At 37.0% G+C, this 26,521-nt stretch overlaps 1 protein-coding gene and 1 long non-coding RNA gene across 3 annotated transcripts in view; both read left to right on the top strand.

The window, feature by feature from the left end:
* The window catches only part of KPNA3 (karyopherin subunit alpha 3), a 50,943-nt gene that overhangs the window by 20,128 nt on the left and 4,294 nt on the right, over positions 1-26,521 (top strand). For both annotated transcript variants that reach the window (XM_064647297.1, XM_064647298.1), the window contains exons 3-16: positions 10,563-10,652; positions 10,845-10,874; positions 10,956-11,008; positions 11,096-11,191; positions 13,240-13,325; positions 16,212-16,298; positions 16,688-16,857; positions 18,003-18,047; positions 20,577-20,708; positions 21,869-21,997; positions 23,668-23,772; positions 23,905-23,976; positions 24,078-24,240; positions 25,178-25,272. In XM_064647297.1, the coding sequence (XP_064503367.1) occupies positions 10,563-10,652; positions 10,845-10,874; positions 10,956-11,008; positions 11,096-11,191; positions 13,240-13,325; positions 16,212-16,298; positions 16,688-16,857; positions 18,003-18,047; positions 20,577-20,708; positions 21,869-21,997; positions 23,668-23,772; positions 23,905-23,976; positions 24,078-24,240; positions 25,178-25,272 (1,353 nt within the window). The remainder of the gene's footprint in view (positions 1-10,562; positions 10,653-10,844; positions 10,875-10,955; positions 11,009-11,095; positions 11,192-13,239; positions 13,326-16,211; positions 16,299-16,687; positions 16,858-18,002; positions 18,048-20,576; positions 20,709-21,868; positions 21,998-23,667; positions 23,773-23,904; positions 23,977-24,077; positions 24,241-25,177; positions 25,273-26,521) is intronic.
* LOC135410536 (uncharacterized) lies at positions 13,332-16,112 on the top strand. The gene is made up of 2 exons (XR_010428726.1): positions 13,332-15,053; positions 15,115-16,112. It is a non-coding gene; the product is annotated as an uncharacterized LOC135410536 (long non-coding RNA).

The following is a 26,521-nucleotide window of genomic DNA, read 5'->3' as shown; positions in this document are numbered from 1 at the left end:
GTGCCAAACTTATATAGAAAAGTTGTAAATTTTTTGATTACTAACTGCAGATTCTAATTTAGTTTTCTTCTCCAATTTGTGAAGCTCAGTACAGCAGAACAGTACTGCTTTACTCCAGTGTGTCGCTTGGAAACAATCCATATTCTGTTTCTGTACCAGTTCTCATATTATTAGAGTGGAGCTGTCAGCTGTTCAAATGTTTAAAATCTCCAAATAGGAAAAGGGAGAGTTTTAGCATTTAGAAAGTGAGATTTATCTTTTATTTTGTTTTCTGGAAATTACTGCTTCCATGCTGTAGAGGAGTTAATTTTGGAGTCAGATTTTGGGCATATTGGGTAAATGCCAGCATAGGTGGGAAGATCATGTGTATGAGAACTGATCTAGTTTACTGCTCTGCCTAAATAGAGCATTTGTTACACCCTCTTCATTCATAACTCTTCCAACAGCCTTTCTAGACACCTTCATGGTTTGCTGCTGAAGGACCTTTTCACAAGCTAAAAGAAGGGTAAACTTCTATCTGCCTTTGGGTACCATCAGAGTATTTGAGGACTGATACTGGCCCCTCTAGCTTTATTCTGTTAGTCAACTTCAGTTCTTCATCCTTTTCTTCATCTGTTTCCTAGATTTGATTTGTTGCTGCTTCTCAGATCCAAATTGTCTGTGTTTTTCTGGAAGGGTGGAAGTCTGAAAGCATGCAGGCTGCACCTGAGGTTTAAATGGAATAGCGAAAAACAATTCTTAATACAGTATTCCTCTTTTTATTGAGTATGTTGTTGACAGGCACACAGTCTGTGATCTGTTATATCTTTTGTACACTTCTTAGAGTACCACAAAGCAAACGTAGTTGTTTGTTCTGTTTGCATAGTTAAAAAAATACAGATTTAATTTTTGTTTACGTGATTGATTCTTGTCTTCTGAATTGGATCTGCTTTTTTCAGACTTTCCTATTCTGTTCCCCAGTGTGCTTCAGAGCCTCTCCAGCTTGGTATCACCCATGTTTTCTAATATTTTCAGTGATGACTTAATGGAAGTGTGTGGTTTGAATAGTCTAAATAAAGCCCAAACTCCATTTGGTCTCCCACTTGATACATATCTCCAGTTTGCCAGTTGAATAGTTGACAGTTTGAATGATGCTTGTTAGGAGTGCACACCCACCCAATTCCATAACTTTTATTTTCATTATTTGCAAACTGAGAGAGAAGACAAAATCATTGCTAAAATCAAAGTGGGGGGTTGTAAATAGAAGTTATGTTGATAGAAATCAGCTTGACTTGTTTTTGAGAAGTTTTGTCTGCACTTATCGCCTAATTGTGTAGGAGCTATCAAAAAATCTTGTGCTAGTATTTTCCTGGGATCCTTTCTTTTTGTTTTTCAGGTCTTATAGAAAAACTTCTGTATCTTATTACAATAGAAAAAAATTACTATTTATAAGATTCATCCTGAGACTATAGGAATTAGTCAAAGAAATCTAATTTGACCCAGATAACTGGGAAATTGTCAGTACTGGCAGTTTATACTGACATGTTAAAGGCCCTCTCTGTTCAGAACTAGTGTTAAACTTGCTGTATAACTGTGAAATCTATACTGGGAAGAGTCACTCATAGCACTTGGGCAGCCTATGCCTGTTAGCAAAACAATGCTGTAACAGAGGGCTTTGCTAATGCAGCATATCCTCATACATCTTGTTAAATTGAGATGCAATGAGAGCATTCCTGTACAATCTTTGGATTGTACTTTGGAGAGAGCTTTGCAGTGCAAAGTGAGAATTTTAATTTAATTCTCATAATTGGTTTTTGTAACAGGTCACAATTTCAGGCCATTTTATTACAGACGCATGGTGGGAGCGAGTCGTACACTTAAGGCAAAGGATTGTTCTGTGTGGAAGGAATCCTCCATGTTCCCATAATATGCAAGTGAAAATGAGGAGGAGGAAGCCTATGAGCTGCTAGTGACTTCTCACTGAAAACTGCACGTACAAAGATCAGTTACACATTTAGAGGAGAAGCCTGAGCACTGGATGTAGGTCAGACTGTAAATCAAGAGTGAACAGCAGCTGCAGCACTTTTAAATGCAGGAAGTGGTGTTCTTCTGGAGTGTTTGCTGAACATCTACTGTAGAGACCAGAAGAAATCTGCTTTAATAAGAAATTTAACATGTGTCAAAGTTGTTGGTTTACAGCAACTGAACTGGTGCTGGTGGGCAACTGGTTTGCTGTGGGAACTCTGTGGCAGGTGAGAGGCCATTGCTTCTCATATAGAATTGAGACTGAACTGTAAAGGGATATATTTTATTAAGTTCATTGCTTCAGTCTTATCTTTACAGCTTATACTGCTTCTCTAGCATGAGTATGCCAAATTCAGGACATACATGTTGGTGTGACCTTAGTAATCCACCAGTACCTCTTCAAAACAAAGGGATATCTTTTCTTTATCCCGGCTGTCCAGATGCTGCATGTACACCTGCCTTTGAAGGAAACAGGCAAATTGAGTATATTCTTGATCTGTACGATTGAAGCACTACAAGTTTCTGTTGAATCAATGTGGATATAAATATTAAACAAATGAATCTGATGAAGTTGCTTACCATCTCTGTTTTGTAAGATGGAATAAATAAAAAAATCACAGCTTTGAACAGTAGTAAACAATGCATCAGTGTGAGGTGTTTATTCTCTTGGGATTACAGACATCAAAGTCCATTTGCAACCCATTCTGTGTTTCAAGAATATATTATCTATTCACTGTCTTCACACCACAGCTCTTATTAAGGAGGAAACTTTACTTTTTTTTTTCCTATTTTCTTTTCCCAATTACTTATTATTTGTTTAGGAATTGAATTAACAAAGCTATCTGACATAAAAGGGTAGCAGTACTCTGGCAGATTTCAGGTTGAGGCATGGGTTGGCATCATGAGCCTGACAGATGACACTCCTGATGGTCAGGTGCCCTTTTACTGTTTCCATATTGCCCTTGCATTCTGTGCATTTTGGGAATGGATCTACTACATTTCTAGAAAGATAGTCTTTGTCTCTGGCTATATTGTTTGTACAGCAATGGGCCTAAGAGCTTAAACAGTGGCCATCTCTTCTTTCCTGACAGACAAGATGACAATGTTGGTGATGGAAACTGTATCAGGAGTTAGAATTTTAACTCTGTGTAGTGTCTTGGTGAAGTCTAAAGAGTGTTTATCACTTAGTTTCATCATCACAGAAACCTGAAGGCTGCTCTGTTAGCAACAGGGACCCTGAAATTAATTGGCTTAGAATATTAGTTTCAGTCTAAAGGGGAGTAGGGTGGATGAGTAACTGTTAGGATTCACCTTAAGGTTCCGTGTCTAAATGAAGCCTGTAATTCCACTGCTATGAGAGATCCTTTGTTTTTGAGTACTTGGCTCTCCCTGAGGATGAAGTTTGACTTGGTCCATTTGTGTGCTTAAAGCCAGGTAATCCTTAGTCAGGTCATTGACTTAGATGCCACCCTTCAAAGGAAGCCCTAGCACTCCTAACCTCAGCAGAAACACAGGATACTGTCATGCTAACTAACTGGAATCCTAAGAACTTCCACGATCTCTGACAAGGTTTATTTTTGGCTTTCTTGGCAAACTCAGCTGCCTCTGAGAGCTCATGGACATGAGCTCATGAAGCTCTAATTGCCAATTAAATTTGGTGCGAGGCAAAGCAATTATTTGCTAAACAAGTGGTGGATTAAGGAGGTATGGGCATATGTGGGGTTTTTACCTCTTTCCCTGGCGTATTGTACTTGCTCCTTCTCTGATTGTTCTTAAATAAGATTGCATATGTCCATGATAGTTCCTAAATAAAGTAGTAAACCTTGAAGAAAGGAGTATGTCTTCATGTTGCTGGGAGCACTAGAGTGGGAAAAACCTTTTTTTGATCCTCAGGTACTCTGAGAATGCAAAAGAAAAAAGTCCACATTTTCAGTTTCAGGATAGTGAGACTTGCATCAGTTACGTATCTTTTCCAGTTCAATGTGTATGTGTAGCTTTTCATTCATTGCAAATTAGATATTTTAGTCTACCAATTCAAACAAGAGCTATAATCACAAGGATACTGAAACACTATTAGTGTGGTCTTCTGGAAGCTTCCCTATCCGGTGTTAGTAGCACTAATTCTTGGAAAAGAACTTGCATTTACTCTGCCCTGACTGATTCATTAAAAAAAAAATACCCTAAGAGGAAAATTACATTCCTTATATATTCTTCTAAAGGCTTAGTTGAAAAGGGCTGTGAAGAAATTCTTTGGAGGCTTGCTTGAATCCATTTTGATAAGAACTTGGTTTTCCCTAACTTCAAGAGGCTTCAATCTTTTCAATCCGTGCTTAGGGCTCTTGGGCCACACACTGGTGTGCACCTGTGTGTGTACTTCTTTTTAGTCAACCTGCTCCTCTTCTGAGACAGATGTGCAATACCCAAACAAGAATGTTGTCATTGCTCTCTGTGGTCACAAAGGTGAGTTAGCATAACTCAAATGTAGAAAAGTCGCCTTTGTCTTCTAACTGTATATCTGTAGCTATGCACTTTATCTGAAGAAGAGGCTCAGAATCTGACTGCCTTTGGATGCAGGTGACCTAGTTCATTAAGCAATAGGATATAATTTTAATATCCATAGATAGTAAGATCATCAGATTGACCTGTTCAGTCTTTTTACAGTTTTATGGTTTTTTTTTTAGTCTCTCCAAGTGTTAATGAGTTCTGAGACAGTAAGTAGAGCCAACTGATGGTCCTTTCCCAACCATTAAATAAGTTCAATCTTTCCCCAGATTCATATCCAAGAGGTGTTACTAGAAATTCACTCAGGCTAGATAACCCACCTATGAAAACTTTCATTAAGAGGAGGATATTCAGTAGAGGTTTTCAGAGCATCCTTTTAACCATGATGAGGTTGGAGTGGTAGGCATTTCTTTTTCTTCATGATAGGCTGTGGCAGGTACTCTCACCCTCCAAAACCAAAATTGGAGATTATGTCTAAGTGAAACCTAGAAGTTCAGCTCAGCCTGTCACAGTGGTAGCTTAAGGGGGATGTCCAGACAACCTGAATCTATCCTCCATCACTGGTGTGATCCCTTAGTCTTTTTTTGGATGTAATTGCAGTGGAAAGAGCTACTTATTGTCATTTGTGAGTATAGCTAATGCTGGCTAGCACAAGGAACTCCAGTTCCTAATGTTGAGATGCTCTTGAAATTCTGGTTTTTGTCCTCAGAATTGAGTATCTTAACTTTCATGCCAAAAGAATTTCTACTGGCTGCTGAGTTCCTAAAGCTTTCTCTCACCTGAAAAAGCATTTTGTAATGGTGTTTTGTTTGTTACCTGAAGGCAAAGATTTTCTTGTTTATTTCTTTTCCCTTTTGGTCTTGCAGCCTCCCAACTGACTTGACACTCTCATAGAGCTTTCCCATGTGTCAAATGCTGAAAAGTGTGTGTTAATTCATATTTGACACCTTCCACAGTTCCATTAGAGTATCCTTTTGACCATATCTCATAGCACTAAGTGCAATGCAGCACAGAGCTTGTTTGACGTACACTCTGACCACAAGTTTCTTCTCCCATTAATCATGTTTTTGAACATCTGAAATTTGCTTGCATTGGTAAACTTTTTTTTTAAATCCTGTGGCCATCTTCCAAGAAGATAAACAAAAGGGATACCAGGATCTGCAGGACTGGCATATTTAGTGTTCGTGCAGTCTGACCATCCCACTGTCAGTGAAGCAAATGATGGGCATCTGTCATTAAAGTGAGCAGAAAGTACACTCATCGTATCATTACTGTTGTTTCTAAGAATTTGGCATTTTTGACTGGCATGTATGTCCCCATATCTTTTGTTTGTACGGAAACCTTTGTAGGCTGCTGTAGTGGCATCTCTACCAGACTGTTGGCATAACCAGCTTATAACCAGCAGTCAGCTGCTGTTTATTAACTTTCACACTTACTGTACATGTTTCAGGCAGTGTTAAGGATCTTCCCTTTTGAAGGAAATTTGCTTAATTTTTTTGGTGACAAGGTCTTACCCTTCATCAGGGATTTCAGTCTGATGCCTCTGCCTTTGAAAGGGCTGTTTCACCAGGCTTTGAACAAGACAGCCATATCCAGCTATGCTCATTTGTCTTCACTTTCACCATAGGAGCCTGCAGAAGAGGCTGGTGCTATGATTTAGGCAAAAACTTTTTGAGTTTGCCATAATATGACAAAATGCAAGCATTTTAAGGTCATGACAAGCTGCGAATCACCTTCTTTTACCTTATGAAAGGGAGTGATTTAGTCTATCAAATTACTGTATGCAGGAGTTTAGCTGTCCGGGGATTGGACACTTTTGCAAACGGACAGACCTGTTTCAGATAGCCTTAAAGATGCTTTTTAGAACTGGAAGGTTCCATGAACACCTTGACTTCATAAGAAGGGCTAATAAGAATATAAGTGTTGAGTGTATCTCAAAAGCCTCTCTGCTTCAGGCTGCTGTGGAAGCTCCTCAATATTTGTTCTTGACAGTTGTTTTTCAACCCAGCCACCCTCAAACAGTGAGTAGCTACAGTAACATTCTTGCTTGCTCTCTCTTTCCTTGACTGAGGTAATTTTTTCTGGAGCCTTTCGCACAATATAACTGGCAGCCTGAAGATGTTGCCTGCACTCAGAAATTGTAGCAACAATCTGGGGTCAGTTATGTCCTATGAAGTTCACCTCTCCCTTTAAGAGGGCATCTTGGCATTAGAATATATACATTTATTCATACTTGTTTTGGTTACTATTAACATTAGGAAGCATTCTCTTAGGTATACTCATGTTGCCAAAGGAATTAGTTGTGTATGCAGGCATAGAAGGCTTGCTGGAATGGGAGATAACTAGGTTCTGGGTTAGCTCAGCTTATATATTATGGCCATATTTAGCATACAGCTATGAATGAGAGGCTTTGCATTCTTACTCAGTCTTACCATGCTAAGATTTCTAATTTATTTGATGCAGTTTTGCTCTTGTCAAGAAACCTTGATCCATAGTGGGATTTAAACCTAGATTATATATGTTTGATGGGCCAGAATTTGAAACATTGTTCCAGTCTTCACCATTGGTGGCCTCCCAGTGGGGTATCTCTATTCCTGAAAGCTGCAGAACAGTTAGTTGGAGCTCCATTTTATATCACCTCTCTGCATGCTGTTGCCATGAGGAGAAAAGTCCTTAAGTGTCTGTTCATCTGGGGACTCCAGGGACTCTCCTCCAGGTGAACAGCATTCTTGTGAGGAGTGCAGTTTGGAGATGGCTGGTGCATTGATGTACTCACAGACAATTGCTTGAAGGAGACAAGCCACTTACTGTTCTGTTACTGCTCCTCTGTACCTATGTGTTCATTTACAACTTGTCCTCCTTTCTTCTTTGCCCAAGTCCCTGAAAGATTTCTAGGGAGTCTTAAGAACGGTAGGAAAGTGTTCATCACCTGTTCTGTGGCCACAGGCAGAGAGAGTTTGTGCATGCCCCTCTAAATACTACTCAAGTAAACTATTTCAGCTAACAGTACTTGTAGAGAAATGTGCTCATTGTGACTAAACATGAAGTAGTCTTTCTGAAGTTCTTTGGGTGAAATGGCATGGAATAATTCAGGGCTTTGGCCACTGGTGTGCTCTAGACTTACTGCCTCATGTTTGTGGAAGGTGATTTTCCAGCTGTTTGGCTGCTGAAGACCAAGCAGCTCATTCCTGCTGTTCTGTGAGGATGCTGTTCAGTTGCCCACAGTGGGATTCTTGCTTTATTCCAACTGTATTCTCTATGTTGTATTGGAGGGGGGAAGGTGTTGAACTAGATGATCTTTAAAGGTCCCTTCCAACCCCAAGCATTCTGTTCTTCAGCACTGGTGAGACTGCACCTTGAGTACTGTGTTCAGTTCTGGGCACCTCACTACAAGAAAGACATAAGTGTGCCAGAGCATGTCCAGAGAAGGGCAGTGGAGCTGGGGAAGAGTCTGGAGCACAAGTCTTATGAGGAGCGGTTTGAGGGAGCTGGGGATGTTTAGCCTGGAGAAAAGAAGGCTCAGGTGGGACCTTATCACTCTTTACAACTACCTGAAAGGAGGTTGTAGTGAGATGGGGGTTAATCTCTTCTCTAAAGTAAGTAAGGAGCAATAGGACAAGAGGAAATGACCTCAAGTTGCACCAGTGGAAGTTTAGATTGGATATTAGGAAAAATTTCTTCACTGAAAGAATTTCAGGAATTGGAACAGGCTGCCCAGGGAAGCGGCAAAATCACCATCTCTGAAAGTGTTCAGTAAAGACATGGATAACAATGCTTAAACCAAACACATTTTAGAATAACCCTGCAATACTCCATCCCTGCATTTTTTGAACATGAAATGTAGAAAATCCAGCCAAATATTTTAGAAGGAACAGAACCGGAAAACCCCTGCCTTGTACCCCAGTAGTCTGCTGCTAATGTCAAGGAAACTTTACCCTTCCCAGTAAATGATTTAATATGAAACATTTAACTTGCTCCAGCAAACAGTGGCAATAGTTCTGCACTAAACCACTAATTCCTTCAGGCTGCACCTTTTCTGAAAACAGTGAATGTCTGCTGGACCTGTGCCTGCTGCCTGCATAACTAAACCTGTCTCCCTGTACATTCATGCCTGTGTGGGCTTGCTCACCATCGTGATCTATGATGTTATCTCTGGGTAGGAAGAGGACAGATGACTGAAGATATCAGGACCTCCTTCCAACTTCAATCCCTTCTCACAGTGTTGGCTTGTTTTACCATAACAGCACAGCTGATTCCATAGGAGAAACCATTCATGTGAGGCAGGAAGGAACCGCTTCCTCTGCAGGTGGATGTGTATAGTAGCTGTGCATTAGGGAGAAAAGCTGACGTGATCGTGGAGAGGGACTCTGGAAACTGGGTCCAGTCCATGCAGTTGCCAAAGTGTAGGCTATGGTTGAGACAAAAGTGGGAAAAGGAGTTGTACTTGAGCAAAGTCAGATTGGTGAGGGTTCAACAATGTTTGCTCTTTGCTTAAAAAGGCAGTGCCAAGTACCTGGTGTGGGAAAATTAGGTTATAGGTCTTTACTGAATCTATCTGTCAATCTGTACCTGCCTGATGGAGTTTGTCTGTGTAACACTACTTTCTCAGCATTCAACTGCCTGCTCATTTCCATCTTCCTTCTCTCCAGAATCACTTGTCAATAAAATACCTGCGGTGCTTCTTTGTATGGATGCGTTCCTTGTACAGCTGTTACTGTACAGCTCTGGAGAGGCTGCCACTGCCAGTCTAGGTAGTTTTGTGCACTCTGAGGATCTAGTTTCTGTACTTAGACTTGACAAAAATTGAACAATACTAAGTTCTGCAGGATGTTGTCTTCTGCATTAAAGGGTTATTCTGGTGCTTGGTTATTGTTTTAGCATTCTCTTGTCTGAAAAAAAAATTTTGCTTGAGAGCCTTTCAGACTGAGACTGGAGAATTTGTTTTAAATTCTTTTTAAGATGTTTAAAAAGTAAGCAAGTCTCAGAAATTTTAGACCTGAGGCTGTTGGGGTTTTTTAACATAAAATAAAATATTGGGGAGCCTTCAACACATCATTCTGTTTAAAGGCTTTTTTTATACACTACAAGGTGTGATATAATAAAATCTCTTCAGTCAGTAGTTTGGTTATCAGATAATTGGAGACTGAAAAGCCTGCCTTTCCTTGCTAGTATAATAGATTTCTTATTATAGCTGGGTATATATTCTTTCTTATAGCTGGTTGTTATTCTTTTTTAACATTTTGCTTCATTAAAAAAAGAAATCTTCATGCGCTTATTAAAAAAACAAAACTAACCAGAAAAAGGTGTTCAGATATACCTGCTGTGTCGTCATCTTCCATTGCCCCTTCTCTCTTTGTACATCTGGACGTATCAAATAAAAGAAAAAGTCCAACATTTAGAAGAGACGGTTTCATACTTTTGGTATAATACTTTTAATACATTTTAAATTTGTAAAAAAGTGTAAACAATTGATGATTTGTTTTCTTTCTTTTTAAATTAGGGGGTTATGTCTTCAAATTTGTTAAATTAGAAATGTTAAATGGGTACTTTATCACTGAAAAGATAATTTTTTTCTTCTGTAATTCCTTAAAGTAGCTAAGACTGGAGGGTGTTTTGTGTGAGTGGGAAATACTGCAAGTGCCAGTGTACATGGAGGATGCTACTTTACACACAAGATGCAAATAGATGTATCCAGGGAGCTTTCAAGCAGGTTTAGCTGAAAACTAATCTTACGCTGGAAAGGAATTTCTGTTGTGTGTGTCTAAATGTTAATGCCATGCAGAGCTATGAATACTGTAAATGTCTGTTAGAAAAACTGATCCCTAAACCATAAGTTTTTATTAATTCAAATGTCATGGATTGTCATACGTCTGTCTGTGGTTATCAAGCTGCCATATTCTTACAGCTGAAATACTGCAAATTCTATTTGCAGTTACAGATGCCATTAAAAAAAGGCAATTTTATCTATACTTATATGTTGAAAGGGTCCATTATATACCACCACCCTGTACTAATAAGCATTAGAAGTGGCTTTATTTTCTGTCGTTCCTTTACAGAACAAAAGAGATGAACATCTTTTGAAAAAAAGAAATGTTCCTCAAGAAGAAAGTTTAGAAGATTCTGATGTTGATGCTGACTTCAAAGCAGTAAGTTCCTTGATTCTGGAATTATTTTAAAACTTTGGTGATGTCTCCAAACAATGTATTCTGTTGTCTTGCAGTTATTTGAAAGCAAATTTATGAATAGATTCACTGTTAAAATGAATTTGATTGTATTAAATGTTTAAAAAGCCTATATTTAGCAGTAAAATTACTAAAACACATTTTTTTCTTTTCAAGCAAAACGTAACACTAGAAGCTATACTGCAGGTATGTTACATTTAACTTTTTCTTTTAACTAGAAATGTGTGTTCTGTGCATTTTAGTTTTCACTGTTGGGTTTTTTTTCAGAACGCCACAAGTGACAACCCAGTGATCCAACTGAGTGCTGTCCAAGCTGCAAGGTAAAAATAAATAGATAGAGAAACATGATTTCTACACATTTTTAATTATGAAAGTTACCTACTTTACTTTTACTCTTAATTTCACAGAAAACTCCTATCCAGTGACAGAAATCCACCTATTGATGACTTAATAAAATCTGGAATTTTACCAATTCTGGTAAAATGCCTAGAAAGGGATGATAAGTAAGTATTCTTTTAAAAATGTTTGCTTTTACTGGAAACTTACATCCAAAATATATGTCATTATTTGAAATGAAACTGAGGATTCAGAGCACCATAAAATCTGACACAGTGGATCACATTCCATGATGATACATCATAAGTTCTCCAGGGATATTTATTCTGCCACTGAAATGTCATTTTATTTTTTAGAGCATGTTTGAGCATATCCAGCTAATGGAGAAAACCTTACTGCATTTCTCATTGGTTTTGAATATTTCAGTCTTTTACTAACTGTTTTTAAGAAACCTGCCTCAGACTTGTTGTCTTGTTGTGTACATTTGTGTGAAGGCAGAGAACATGCCTGATTGTGAACAGGGGCCTTTCTTTTCCAGAATACACTCATTATTAGCTTAAGTTTCTAGTTTCTTTCCTTCTCACTGCAAGATGGGTTTTCCTTCTGGCTCTCTGCTGCTCTCTTATGTGATGCTACAACATGCTCTTTGCTATGATTCTTTATTGGAAGATAAGAGCTTCAGTAAAGAAGGTAGAGAACATCGAGCATGTAGTTGCAAGAATTTATTGACATGTAAGAAAAATGCCATATTCCACAAAACATGAGCCCCTTATTCGGATACATGGAGATTAACACAGTTGAGGTAAATATTTTAGCCTGTCTCTGGTCTCAGGCTACCATAAATGTATTTATAATATTTTCATTTTAATGTATTTATAATATTTCCAATCTCAATGTTATTTCTGCAGCTGTAAGGGCTAGAAACTTCAAAAATGCAATTTGGTATTTTTGGTATATTTTGGTTACTGCAAAAATATGATGCACGAGTTAGCTTTTTTTCTAGCTTGTTTAACAAAACAGTTGCTTAGAAGGCAGCTGGCGATAATGTTCAAGTCAGGATAGCATTTTTAAAATGCCTGTCTGCTCTAGAAGTAGATTCAGTAGGTTCAGTGCTCTGAAAATGCTTTGAATTTGAATTTTCTGCTAGTTTTTGCATGATTTACCTTTGTATATGTTTAATAAGTCTTTCAAAATTGAACTCAATGCTTTCTTAAGCAGTTTTTTTAATTGTAATTGCTGTATAATATCTGTTAGAGTTAAACTCTGAAAAGACTTCAAATAACAAATCATTAAAGCTGTTGTTCATGTTATACTGAAACCTTACCACAAGAGGAAAAAAAAAGGACCAGCCTAGAACTAGAATTTTAATGCATTTGATCCTAGAATGTAAAGGTTTATGGGTACCTGCTGACAGGTACGACTTGTCTAATTATTTTCTAGTCCCATTCCCAATAAAACCTTAAAATACTTTGGAAATTAATACACAAAGCAGGTGTAATAAGCAGGTACTATGACTATATGTAAAACATGATTGATAAAGACAGAAAAATCATGGAAACGAAAATCAGTCACTTAACAATAAGTATTCTCTGCTCCTCCTAAAGCCAGACTTGCTGTTATGCCAATGACCATAAGCTGTAAACTTTCTCATAGCTTCCAGAACTCTTAACCTTTAGCATTTGCTTGAACAACAGTTTTCATGCAACCTGTTCTAGTAAATTGCTGTTGGTATAGACAACAGTTGAGAGAGATCTTGGAAGAGATGTTACGCCAGCTTTCATGATATTTGTAACTAATTTTACCTGCATTTAATAAGTAAGATTTAATACAGGTATGATGCTGTCTTTTAATACAGGTGCGAGATTTTTCTTCTGTCTGTGGTGGAGCAGAAAAATTTCTGTATCCCAGTATACCAGCTTGCACTTGATCTAGGTTGTAATGTTAGAAGTATCAAGTTTGGTTGGATTTTTTTTATTACTAATATTAATTCAGAATGATGAATGGTTTACAAAAGGTCATAGAATGCAAGATCTCTTTTTTCTTACAGCCTTTTCCCTGAAATATCCATGTTTAGAGGGGTTTTTTTAAATTTTAACCCAGTGGCACTGCTTAAATGTATATCTCAGAGTGGATTCAGCTAGTAATACTGAAATGAAACATAAAATAGTCTTTAGATCATGTTTCAACTTCCTACTATAAAATTATTTCATTACAGTCCTTCATTACAATTTGAAGCTGCATGGGCACTGACTAACATAGCATCAGGCACTTCTGCACAGACTCAAGCTGTTGTACAGTCTAGTAAGTATTACAGTTTGGGGTTTTTTTGAGGGTGGTGGATATTGTGGCGAAAAGGGAGTATTTGGATAACAAATGCTATTTGTTGTAAAACCATTAAAATATTAAATACATGTCTGTCCTCTTTTTCTAGAAATTTCTACATTTGCTCTTAAACACTAATCTGTTTGTCACTAACAATTAATATTAAGGATCCCAGACTTGATTTTCCCATAAAGAAGATAGAGAATGACAGATGATATAATGAATATGACAAAATGTTAGTCCTTTCTAATTCTTGATTTGATTTCTGAAATCATGTACCATAAATTGCTCTGTGGCTAAAACTTAAGTTAGGAAGTAATTCTTTCTACCTTAAAGGTATGTTCATAAATCTTATTAAATTTATTAAATACATACAGTTATGTAAGGTTGCACATTTAAATAAACAGTTAAAAAATTACCATCCTTTCCTTGACTGCATGATTAATATATCCTGTACACACAGCATTTGTTGTGCTGCCTTTGTTTCTTTCTTAGTCAGACAATGAGAAAGAAACTGAAAAGAGATAGGAAAGAAACTCTAAAGATATATTAATCAAATAAATTTTTCATTACTATATATATAGCTTTTATGTATCAGCACACTTATCTGAAAGCAATCACCTTTATGCTAACTACAATGTTTTGTTATTAAACAGGAGACTGTAGATAAGCAAATATATAATAAATTGTCTGGCCTTATTCATATTCCCATTTTTTATTGAAAAACAGTAACTTAGTTATTTGATTTTTTTTAAGTGTATGAGCCTACCTTTCAAATCAAAATGCTGGTTTGTATGTTTTCATAGCTAATAAAATATCTCATTAATTGTTAGATTCTGTAAAGTTAAGATATTGAAGCAATAGAATAAAAATGCTTATCAAAATGAGCTCTGGATAACAATCCAAAGCCTTTTTAAGAAAATCAGTATCATCTTGAGTTTGTTTCAAAAATTCCTGATGTGATTGGAGAACTCTGTTTTTAGATTGCTTTTCTGGTGTCTAAATATCTTTGAAAATCTACTCCGAGGTGTTTTCTTCCTTCTCAACTTTGTTCATTGTTTTCTTCCTTTGTCATGTCCCACAGTGTTATCCTGTTTGAATGAATGAATCTAACAGAAAGGCTGTTTATAGTATTAGCTTTGCAGGAAAAAATCTGGAAAAAATCTAAAGAAAAAATTTAAAGTAGAATAAAAATATGTACAGCAGAGCTGAAAGCATTGTTACCTGAACAATTACTAGAAGTTCAAGCTGAGCTATGTATTTCCCAAAATCTGTTTAGTTAATGCTTGAAAAGAACAAAATGTAATAGAATAATTTTAAAGAAGCAAGAAGCATTTTCAGCTTTACTCATGAAGAGAAAATGGAAGTTTAGTCTTCCCAGCTTTTGCTGGGAGATGAGTAAGGGAAAACAGTTTCCCAGCTCTTCTTCCTTTAGATAAGGGATGGTTTGAGGAAACAAAGCAATAGATCCTTGCAGCTACAGAAGAGGCTGGTGCAGCCTAAATACAGAAGAGGCAGCCTTCTGCAATCAAGAGGGACAGATGGAAGTTGGAAGGCCCAACAAAAGAGAAGTACTATATACACAGACTAGCTCTTGGTAGGAGCTAATTCAGAGCAGGAGTAATTAATTTTTTTGGGAGCAGTAGATCAGATAACCTGCAACTCACACTTTCTCAGGTTGTCCTCCTGCCTGAGTGACGATATGAAGTAACTTCATTCTTAGTTTTGAAAGCACACCAGGATTGCAATCTTAATATAAACTACGTAGTTGACTCTCCTCTCTGAAATATGTTGAATGCACGTATGACTGAGGTGTAATCTTGTTAATCGCTGAGAAGGAAGCTAAAATATTCCACTTGAGCTAATGGAAGTGGGATGATTGTTACAAGAAGAGTGAGTGTTCTTAAGCAACAGTGTGCTGCTGTCCCTCCTAGCTTGACAGTTAGAAGCAATTGGTGTATTACTCATCTAGAGTGGAGAAGGAATTTTAGTTTATCTTTATTCTTCATCGCTCTGTATTTTTCAGGAAAATACATCAGGGTTTTTTGGCTTATTATCACCTGTTACATGATCAACAGAATATTGATTCACAGTTACTCACAGATTGTATTGCAATTTTTTAAAATTTCTGAAGCTATTTGTGCAAGAAAAACATACTTTTTAACAGGTTATAAATAGATCTATTTTACTTAGAAAGACTATAAGATGAGTATGACCATATATAGATTTAAATTTCTGCAAGAATTACTGTCTTTCAAATGATATGGGTTGTCTGAAGGAAAGTAGTGCATGGGAATAGTAGAGGGATGATTTCTTAGCTCTACTAAATGTATTTAATTCCACAGAGAATGATATCTAAAATCAGTACTACTTGTTTAATCTGGTATGTTGCCGGCGTTATATAAGAGCAAATTAAAATGTGTCTTAGTACTGGCAGATGGATGTAAATCTTCACTGCATATGGAAACTAACTATAGCTACCTCTTGGGAGGAAGCTATTTTCTTAAAGTCAGGATATGAAGCAGGTTTGCACAAGTAGGCATGTCATTCTGCTAGGATCTTGGATACCTGGAAAATCTGAATTACCAGGGCAAGAAACCTCACACCTGCATACTTGAGGGTCTTGCATATCACTTTGACAAATATGGGGAAATATTTAAATGTGGGGAGCATAGTCTTTTAATAGTTGCCTGTTCTCAAGTCTGTTTTTTCCTTTCTCTAGATATATATAGAAATGTTTTGTACGTCCATCATAATAGAAACATGGTAAAGCACAGTGCAGAAAGTGTTTTGTATAAATCATTGAAAGTGCTGTGCATATACCATGTTTCAGTATAAGACAAATCCAGTCTTTGCATTCTACAGATGCAGTACCCCTCTTCTTGAGACTACTTCATTCACCACACCAGAATGTTTGTGAGCAAGCTGTCTGGGCTCTTGGAAATATTATAGGTAACTCTTGTTGTTTTAATGATTTGAATTCAGGGAGCGTTTCATTTTAGAATTTGACTTTTTAAACATTGGCATTATCATATGAGACTATGTTTCCTCTAAATTCTGTGGCTTGATATAATTTTTTTTAATATGTAATGTGGCCAGAATCAGATATGTACTAAATAATAGTATCACTTGCTATGCAAAATATTGACAGGATAAATTTTATGTCTCCTAAAATATACATACATAACTGTACGTATGTATATTTAATTAAGCAGCACATTTTAGTATTAGACTATTGGTGAGGAAACATAGAATTTCAGTATCCCAACATGTCATTGCATACATTTCAAGATTTTCCATTTTTAATGTAATTTCTTTTACAACAATTTTCATTTCTGTAGGTGATGGTCCTCAATGTAGAGATTATGTCATATCACTGGGAGTTGTCAAACCTCTTCTGTCCTTCATCAATCCCTCCATTCCCATCACCTTCCTTCGGAACGTCACATGGGTCATTGTAAATCTCTGCAGGAATAAGGATCCTCCACCGCCTATGGAGACAGTTCAGGAGGTAAATAATGAATTACAAGACAGATGATTTTTTATACTCTGGGCTAGAGACCAATTGTATGAATTTATGCATGTTTTTTTATCACTGTGCACATGTCTTGTGCCACTTACCAGTTGTTAAATGACCCATTTGGTGATTCTTGCTAAGGCTCTAATAAAGGTATTTGTAATATCTGAAACTGAGCAAGACTGAAGACTGAAGACTGATAAGCTATACATTAAAATGGACACAACAAAAAATTAACACATTAGAAAGTGTTAACATACTCAGCATTTCATGTTTTTATTTAAAAAAAAGGCTATGAATATGATTCTGTATATAAAAGTATCCAAATGTAATTTTCAGTAAGAGCAAATTTAAGTAAACTAATGAATGTAATGTAGTTTGTGTTTGTGTAGTTTGTAGTTTGTGTAGCTGTCAATCGACTTGGCAGTCAATGCCAAGTCCCAGCCTGAGATGAGAAGCATCTGAAAATCCTTTTAAACTGGTGAACAGAGCAAATGCTGTGTTTATAGGACAGACACAGTTAGTAAAATGGTGCTATTTGACTGGAACTATAGTTGTAATGTACGTAAAGTTCTTCATTTTAAGATTAATTCCAAAGCGTAGGTAAAGTTTTTGAAGCCATGTGAAGTATGATACTGTTAACTGAACTTTAGTGACATTTTTAAAGTGAAACAAAGAACAGAGAAGCTTTTACACATACTACTTTACTAAATAAAAAACTCTGTTCTAAGCAGTCTTATCACAGCTCAGTTTTATATTTTCTCCACATGTGATTATAAAAATAAAACTTTAATCCAACAGGTTGTGTGTATTGATACTAGGCTAATGATTTTTATTTTATGTGTGGTAACAAAGCTTTCAAAATAGCAGACGTGTATCTTATCTCTGTTTTCTTGTTTTCCCTCAAAATACAATCTGCACTCTGTGTGTCTGAAATATAGTCCTATCTCATATTTTTACAAATTTTAAATACAATGCACATATTTTTGTCCATACTTTGAGGGAGTGACCAGCTGCTGGGAAGTGTGTGAATACAATATGCTAATACAGACTCAAGCTAAGTTGTGAGTGCAGTACTTGGATTCTTGATTGTACCACTAGTTTTATTCTTTTGTAATGACTGATGAACTTCTTTACAGATTTTGCCAGCATTGTGTGTTCTCATTTATCATACAGATATAAACGTAAGTACTTTCTAAAGTTTTCAATATTTAAATTCTCTGTTTTCTCTAGAAAGAAAAAGCTGCAGGATTGTGTTTAAGTAGCAAACTTGGTTTTGTGCATTAATTTATTAATAATTAGTAAATACACAAATATGAAGACTAATATAACTGTAGTCTCTCAGAGCTCAAAAAAGAAAGTGCAAATACATTTCTGAAATAACCTTTTCTAAAAGTTGGGATTTTTGCATCCTTTACATTAGAAATATGTTAAAAAATTCCTATCTTGCAGAATTGAGCTCTAGAAAATGAAAGTGCCAGCTTTACCATCAGCTTCACTTTAATTCTGCCCCAGTTTAAAATTTTGCATAGAGGATATATAATGCATGTGTAAAAAAATACATTTAATTCGACATATCAATCAAATGTTGTGAGTGTAAGTGTAAACCTGAATTTTGTAACCTGTTGGGTGCCTGACTTCGCAACCTGTTTCACTAAAGAACTAACATGTGAAAACACATTTAAATAAACAGCAATAAACTATTGTTTTCTGGCACCTTTGACAACCTTCATGTTTATAATACTAAACCTCCAGTACTTCCCACATTCCTGCTCCATGGGTTTACCTATATTTTTCCAAGTAAGATCCTTGGAAGTATAGACTTACTTCCTAAAGCCATACATTGGGATTTCAGAAACAAAGATCTCTGTAACTAAGGATACCAAGCTACTCTTCTTCTCCTGTCAGGCCTTTGTAATCTCTACAGTGATCCTTTAATTTAGGGAAGAAGGAAGTTGAACCCTTGTGGTGGGTCTGGGGATAAAGCATAAGGTTGGTGGAACTGTCATTCGTTACTTCCATGCTGTAGTAGTGGTGTTTCTGCTGCTCTTTTAATGGTGAAGTGGGCTTGGCTCCATGAAATATTTGCACAGTTTAATCTGGGATTTTGCCAGGGTTTTCCCAGTGTAATGAGTGGGAGACAGCACATGGTGACATTTCAATGCGTAACTTGGACAAACCTGAATGGAAATACATAGCAAAGCCAAATATGCTTCAAACCTATAGGCAGTTTTCCCCTGCCAAATCTGAAAGCTTTTGCAAGCAATGATTGTATGAGAGCTTATTGAAGTAGATATGAGAATCTGTGATTCCAGGTTTTGACTGATCTCAATTAGGGTGTCCGTCATTTTGATCCTGAGAGTCAGGTGCTAGTTTGGAGGTACCAGTCTGGTCCCAGCCTCTCTGTACTGGAGCAGCAAACCTATCTTTGGAGATGAGTCAGTGATGCAGGTAGGTCAGCCCACAGTCCTGTGAGCACTTCTGGCGGCTGCTGCTCTCGTCACCAACAGGGCTGTGGGGCAGCAAACTGGTGAGGCACCATCTCTCACTGCTTCTGCTGCCATACTGGCTCCACTGCAGCACATTCTGCTGTCCCTGCAGCATAGGAGGTGAGGGCAGCAGCAGGCTGCATCAAGAGAGCATTAGGTCTGTGCTGGCTGGCATCTGGAGCTGGGTGGAAGCAGCCTGTGGGTCAGGACTGTGAAGTCCTTCCTATGTTTTCAGTACTGCAGTACTCAGCTGTCTTCATAGCTGGAAAATTTAAGTGGGTATTTTAAAAGTAGACCAGATCTAAGTACCTCAACAGATAATGTCCTTTGTGGGCTCTAGATTTCTCTTTCTGCAGTTCCTAACATCATCTCTATGTGATGTGATATCCCTCTTTCTGCTGGCTTTGTTTCTGCTTCAGATACTACCTTTCAATGACTGTACTTTTGTACCTTTCTTTTTTCAAGGGCTTTCAAATCATCCTTATCAAGTCATCCATGACTTAGTCTTTACTTTCTTTAGGATACTCAAATTGCCCTGCAGGATAGGCATTTCTCTGTGTGTTTTGCTTTGCTTGAACACTTGAGTAGTTGCTACCTTACAATATTTGCTAGTCCTTTAGTTGGTATAAGAACTGCTTTCCTTTGCTGTGGATTTTATTCTTAATATGAAGGCAGAAGAAGGCATATATCCAGAACAGTGTGCAGTTTCAGTTGAGAACTGCACTGGATCAAAAATGCTGAGGTGTAGACAGATGGATTAGAGACTAAGGAAATTATAAATTCCATAATCAAAAGATAGCACAGCTAACAAATTTATAGCAGTGCTAAGGAGGCTGGGTTGGTATTTTCTTCAGGAAGTTACTAGCACAACTACTTATCTGAGCTGGTTGTCTACCTGGTAAATGCAAATCAAGCCAACAGCTTACCTGTGTGAGATGATGTATGCTGTCACTTTATGCACCAAAATGTGCTATTTAATTAAAAAGGAATTTGAGAGGACATGTAGAAGTTACTATGGTGGAACAAATGGCCCTATTTTTTATAGCTGTACGTAATCTAACATTTTACTGATTAGGTCTCATCATAATCATGTTTAAGTTTTTCTTAACTAAATTGCATGCTTTTTCTCCCCACTCTCAAATACATGGAATGTTCACTAAATTAAGTTTCCATTATATGGATTTTTCTGTTCAATGTGTAAACCATGTTCTCTCCAATTTGTAGATTCTCGTGGACACTGTTTGGGCTTTGTCCTACCTAACAGACGGTGGAAATGAACAGATACAAATGGTGATTGATTCTGGAGTTGTACCTTTTCTAGTTCCCCTTCTGAGTCATCAAGAGGTTAAAGTTCAAGTAAGTCTGGTTCATTTGCTCTTGGATAGTCTTTTGTAAGCTATTTGCTAAAATATGTGCCTTAGAGCATTTATTAGTGGAGTTACTGAGATAAGCATTTATAGCTACATTTTGTGCAGGTAAAACTGAACAAAAAGTGTTACCTACACTGGGGAAAAAAAGATTATTAAAATGAAAGAAAACTCAAGCAAAACAGTTCTGATACAGTTTTAAGTAAAGTGACAGGTTAAACATTAACTGTGTGATTACAAGGAGTGCCTTCCTTTAGGCCTAAAATACTTAATGACAACAGATTTAAACTTTTCCAGAATTCAAGTTATATGCGCTCTTTCTGTTGCTGCATACATGGTACTGCATATTCTGTCTGAATAGTTCATGGAAGTTAACTAGTATTTTAGGACCTTTTGGATGTTAAAATATTTGCAGATGCTGAGTCCTTTTGGTGAAGTAAATTTGTAATTAGCTATAAAAGGTAGGTTGACTGAGCTAGTTTCATTAATTTTGAAGACAAAGGGAAACTGAAAGTTAGTTAATGTGTGCTTGGTTTTTATAAACCAGACGCTGTAATGGGGAGGTTTTTTGTGTATCTGTGCATTTTATGTGTTTGTTTAGTTTGTGCTTTGGATGAGACTTGGCTGTGTTGAAATTTGTCAGACTGGTTCACTTGATGAAAAGGAGTCTCTCCAGTATTCTGTCACTTGTAAAGCATTTACTGACCAACACATAAAGATACAAAGTCCACTTCTGAAAGTCAGCTGAGACTCAGAAAAGTAGTCGAGATGTTTTGAATGCCCTAGTGGAAGATGAATGGAGAAGTAAGCAACACTGGCAGACATAGTTAGAGCCTAGCAGCCATTACTGTAATTGTAACACAGATCAGATACTTGATGGATTAATCGTCTGTTGTTTTAATAATCTTTTATTTCTAATCTATACACTTTTTGAGTTGAGCTGCACTGCATTTATTCGGTGATGTACTGTGTGTTTCTCTTGATGGAACAGTACCCATTTTTGTGATGTAGCTCACAGGATGAAGTGCTAAATTGCATTTAGCAAAGTGTTTTTATAAAGAGACATCTTAAAATTATCTTTGTTTTAGCATAAGTAACAGCGATGTCTTTAACATGCAATTTTTTTTCCTTCCCACTTTGGATATTCAGACAGCAGCACTGAGAGCAGTAGGCAACATAGTAACTGGTACTGATGAACAGACACAAGTTGTTCTCAATTGTGATGTTTTGTCTTATTTCCCAAATCTCCTGACGCATCCAAAAGAGAAGATAAACAAGGTATGATTTGTTGCTTCCTAACTTAATATTTTTGTTTAAGAAATAAAGCAGTAGCATGTGCAATATTACGGAAGAATTTCTTACAACTATTACGTCCAGCATGGGAGCAATTTTGTATAAAGATGCGGCCTTTGAGGCTGGTGCTTAATTAGGGCTGAAACCAAACATCCATAGTGAGTATCCATGCATTGGTGTTGATGCCTCATACTTTCTGGGAGGACTGATGGTTTTTGCTTTGGAGTGTGGTACTTTTTCCTTTCATTCGCAAAGTGAGTGACTGGATAACTTCAATTACCGTTTTCCGTAAATAAAGGCTGTTACTTTTGGTTGAGTCTAGTGAGTTGCGTAAGACTGATCCAGTTTTTCCACTCCACCTTTTCGTAGTGAAGTTTGTTCTCTTGTCCATCTTCACCTTCAAGGAAGGAGGCTATACCACTGTGCTTTTCTGAAAATTGCCCCTGAATTTCCTCTCCTTCCTTTTGGCAGGAGCAGCTTCACTGCTGCAAAGATTGGATGAAATAGGGAGAGTTTGATGAAACAAAGTGATCAGGGTCCTCTTTTCCAAAGCTATATTTCATGTTATTTGCCTTTTTCTTACTCATTGTGCCATCTTCCACTGCAAAGATGGGGCTGGCTGAGGAGGAGGCTTTTTGGTTGAGCTTGCATGATTCCCCCACTCAGTGTATGTACTATTGAGGTGAAATCTGTTTGTGAGGAATCTCTGTTTCTTCAGGCCCTGAAGAACTGTGTAGAGCTCTGAAGAAGTTATCTCTGACAGTCAAACTGATGTGATTTATTTTTCCTGCACTTCTAGTGCTCACAAAAGAATGATGAAGAGCTCTTCTGAATGCCAAGAATTTTTTTTTTATGTAAGAGGAGTCTAGAAGTGCTTTGAATTTTGTTTCAAGTGTATATTGTGAGGGAAAATACAAATAAAAGCAAGATACACATCTTTAAAAAAGTGGAAACCCATTATGTTTTTTTCCTGCAGTGATTCATAATTGGCTGCTTGACACATCTGTTTGACTTTTATTTAAGATTGGAGCCTCTTTGAGATGTACTGGATTGCCTTGACAAGTATCCCCCTTTGTAACTAGGAATTTTTTAACTTCCATGACATAGATTTTAGCTATGTGAATGAACCTCCAGAAGGAGTAACTAATGAGCAAGGTCACAGGACACAAGCTTTGTGAGCATCACTTCATGTTTCAGGAAGAAAATGGGATGCGGAGTTAGTCTTCCTTATATCATGACAGAAAACTACTACTGAGCTGTCAGTAGTCGGATTACAGGATAAGTCCTTTTTTTATGAGGCTTTACCAGTTTTTCTATTTTCTTTGCAAAACTGATTGAAAGTTTAAAGCGTGTCTGTGACTCCAGCAGTGCAAAGAGGATATAAGGTTTAAGTCAGTATTGCTTCTGATGTATGGAGACACTCCTTATGTAAAAAAGAATCTGGCCCTGTGAATTAAACATATCACTTTTACATTGATTCCCTGCATGTTTGGCTTTCATAGTGCAATAAATGTTTGTGTGCCAAAAGTGCTACTGGGGAAGAAGCCTGTTTAATGATTGGTTTTGAGATGGTTTGGTTTGATTGGGTTCTTTTTTTTTTATCTGATCACTAGTTTTTAGAAGTGTTTTGATTTTTTTGTTTTCTCCTATTGTAGGAAGCAGTTTGGTTCCTTTCCAATATCACAGCAGGAAACCAGCAACAAGTTCAGGCTGTAATAGATGCTGGGCTAATCCCTATGATCATACACCAGCTGGCTAAGGTCAGTCACACTATCAGCTATGCAAGTTGTCATCCTCTTTTTATAAATCTGACATGAGGAGTTTGTGATTTTTAATAAGTTTGACAGATGTTTCCATGCTAATTTTAATGAGCTAATAATTTTATTTTTCAGGGGGACTTTGGAACACAAAAGGAAGCTGCTTGGGCAATTAGCAATTTGACAATAAGTGGGAGAAAAGATCAGGTATGTGTAGTGGGATTTCAAGTTGTCACTAAAATGTTGCACATGCAGCCATTTGTAAGAAGCACAATCTTGAAAGCACTTTTTGTTTTTTAATTATTAAGGTTGAATACCTTGTACAGCAAAATGTAATCCCACCGTTCTGCAATCTACTCTCAGTAAAGGATTCTCAAGTGGTACAAGTGGTGCTGGATGGCCTGAAAAACATCCTGATAATGGCTGGTGATGAGGCTAGCACAATAGCTGAAATTATAGAAGAGTGTGGAGGTAAGACCTTATTTTAAGCTTTTAAAAAATTTGATTTGTTGGATATTCTGTCTTCCCCTCACTGCTGTTGATGTTTACTGCAGCATTATTTACCACAGGCTATTTAAGTAAACAAGCAGATTTTTGAAATGAGAAAAATTACTTTTTTTTCTGTTTAGTTTGGTTTGGAGATGGTCATGTGTTAAAGATGGTCAATTCTTAAAGGAGTTTTCTGTAGCTTAGGTATTTTTTAGATTTGTAGGCTTAAATAAGAATTGCACTTCTTCATTTTTTTCATTTGATAATTGCACATACTTTGTCCTGTGGTAAAACACAAAATTCTTGTTCTAGTTCATTTCCTTGGAAGCAGTTTTAGGATCATAATTTCATCAACAGATCAAAGCCAGATGAGGAGTCTTTTTGATATTGTAATCCAGGTTGTAACACATACTAATTAATGTATTATAGTAAAGAGATATTGAAGAATGTAATACACTGGAAGCTTTTCCCTTGTGTTATTCCATGTCCAGTTTGAAAATAGGGCTAGTGTTTTAGCTTCTCTGAGCATGAGGCTTTGTCACCTTGATGTTTGAAACTCATAGACAACATACGAATTTAGCCACTTCCTTTTGGTGATGCATAGAAGGCACAATGACTAAACCAAAAGCTGTGTAGTATATAGAAGTCTTAAAAAATATAGAGCGTTTTAGCTAAAAAGAGAGAAAATTCCATTATCCATTGTTCATAAAATGGAGGATTCCATGGCATCTAAAGTTCACAAACTACTTCTCTTTCCTCTCAGAGACAAGGTTAGCTGCTGTGTAGATATATTCGAATAAGCTACATCTATTCTAGCGTGTTTCAGTAGTAATGTTTCATTATTTTTCTTATTTTCTTCTAAGTAGTCAGTAACTCTGGTTTAAACTTATAAAACTCTTCTCCATTTTCTTTTATTCAGGGTTAGAGAAAATTGAAGCCTTGCAACAGCATGAGAATGAAGACATTTATAAACTAGCATTTGAAATCATAGATCAGTATTTCTCTGGTGATGATGTAAGTATGTTAAAGATGGAAGAGTATATGCACTGTGCTGTTAGCTTTTTTAAGTACATTGTCACTGTTCCTCAGTTACAATTGTCATGAACATACATTATCTGGAAAGTCAGTTTTCCTTCTCTGTGTTCAGTACAGTTTCCCTCAATTGAAAGTCTTTGAAGAGTTTCTCTATACCAGGACTTTTCTTCAGCAAGATTGAGAGGACTACTCTAGTTTTGCCTAATAAACTGATGACGCTGACCTAATTTTGTCACACTGACCTGTAAATTGACATATAATTACTTGTGATTAGAATCTAGACAGTTCTCTGTCTCTCCTTTTTTACTTTTTCACACATCAGTCTTTGGAAGGGGCAGCAGATCCTTACTTTAAGATAGTTTCTGTATTTCAGCTCTGTAATTGCTCAGTCTGGATTCTTCATTGAAAAGAGTCATCAAAACTGTTAACACTTACTGCAGCTGATGGATCTAGACCATCCAGTATTTTGTTTCACCCAGATTAGGTATTTTGACCCTTTGGTTCTAGCTCTTCCTGCTAGAACCTAGCGAGTGCTGCTTGTGAGTCCCTGAGAAGCACTTCATCAAGCAATTGAAGACAAATTATCTTTTCTGGGCCATCCAGGGTGACAGCCTAGCAGAACTGTGTCTTCAGTTCTTCTCTTAAATTGAACTCTCCAGATGCCAGCTCTAACTTTAGGACTCAATAGTTTTCAGTTCATGAGCCCAGCATATGATTGGGAAGTTACTCAGCAGAAGTTAAGATATGTGAAAAGTTCACTATGCCTCTAGTGATTCCCAGAGCAGTGTCCTAAAGTCTCCATAGTGACGCTGAGACTTCTGTGTCTAACTGAAGAGCGTAGTCTAGTTGGTGTTTGTGGAAAAACACCTCATTGAGGATAGCACTCTCTTTTGTGCATTTACTTTTTACATTAACACATTTAAATCTATGCCTGATTGGCTGAATATGCCTCCTTTACTCAAGAGCAAGACTTTCCTTCAGATTTTCATTTATACCATTACTATGTTTTCTGGAGTTTCTGAAACTCAAAACTGTAGAAATTCCATGATTGGGAGACAAAAATCAAAGCATGAAACCAGGCAAATTTTCGGGCAGTACGTGTAAGTAGAAAAATAACCTTCGTTTGAGGATTGGTGGAAAGGGGAGGGGAAGGGAGGGAAGAGGAGAGAAATCTCCAAATTGCCCTAGGAAGACAAGAGACTGATTATGTTACCCTGCTTGGTAGTTT

This window comes from Pseudopipra pipra, chromosome 2 (assembly GCF_036250125.1).
Source record: "Pseudopipra pipra isolate bDixPip1 chromosome 2, bDixPip1.hap1, whole genome shotgun sequence".
Lineage (NCBI taxonomy): Eukaryota > Metazoa > Chordata > Aves > Passeriformes > Pipridae > Pseudopipra > Pseudopipra pipra.
The sequence above is the reverse complement of the archived record's forward strand: the minus strand, read 5'-3'. Positions and strand labels throughout refer to the sequence as shown.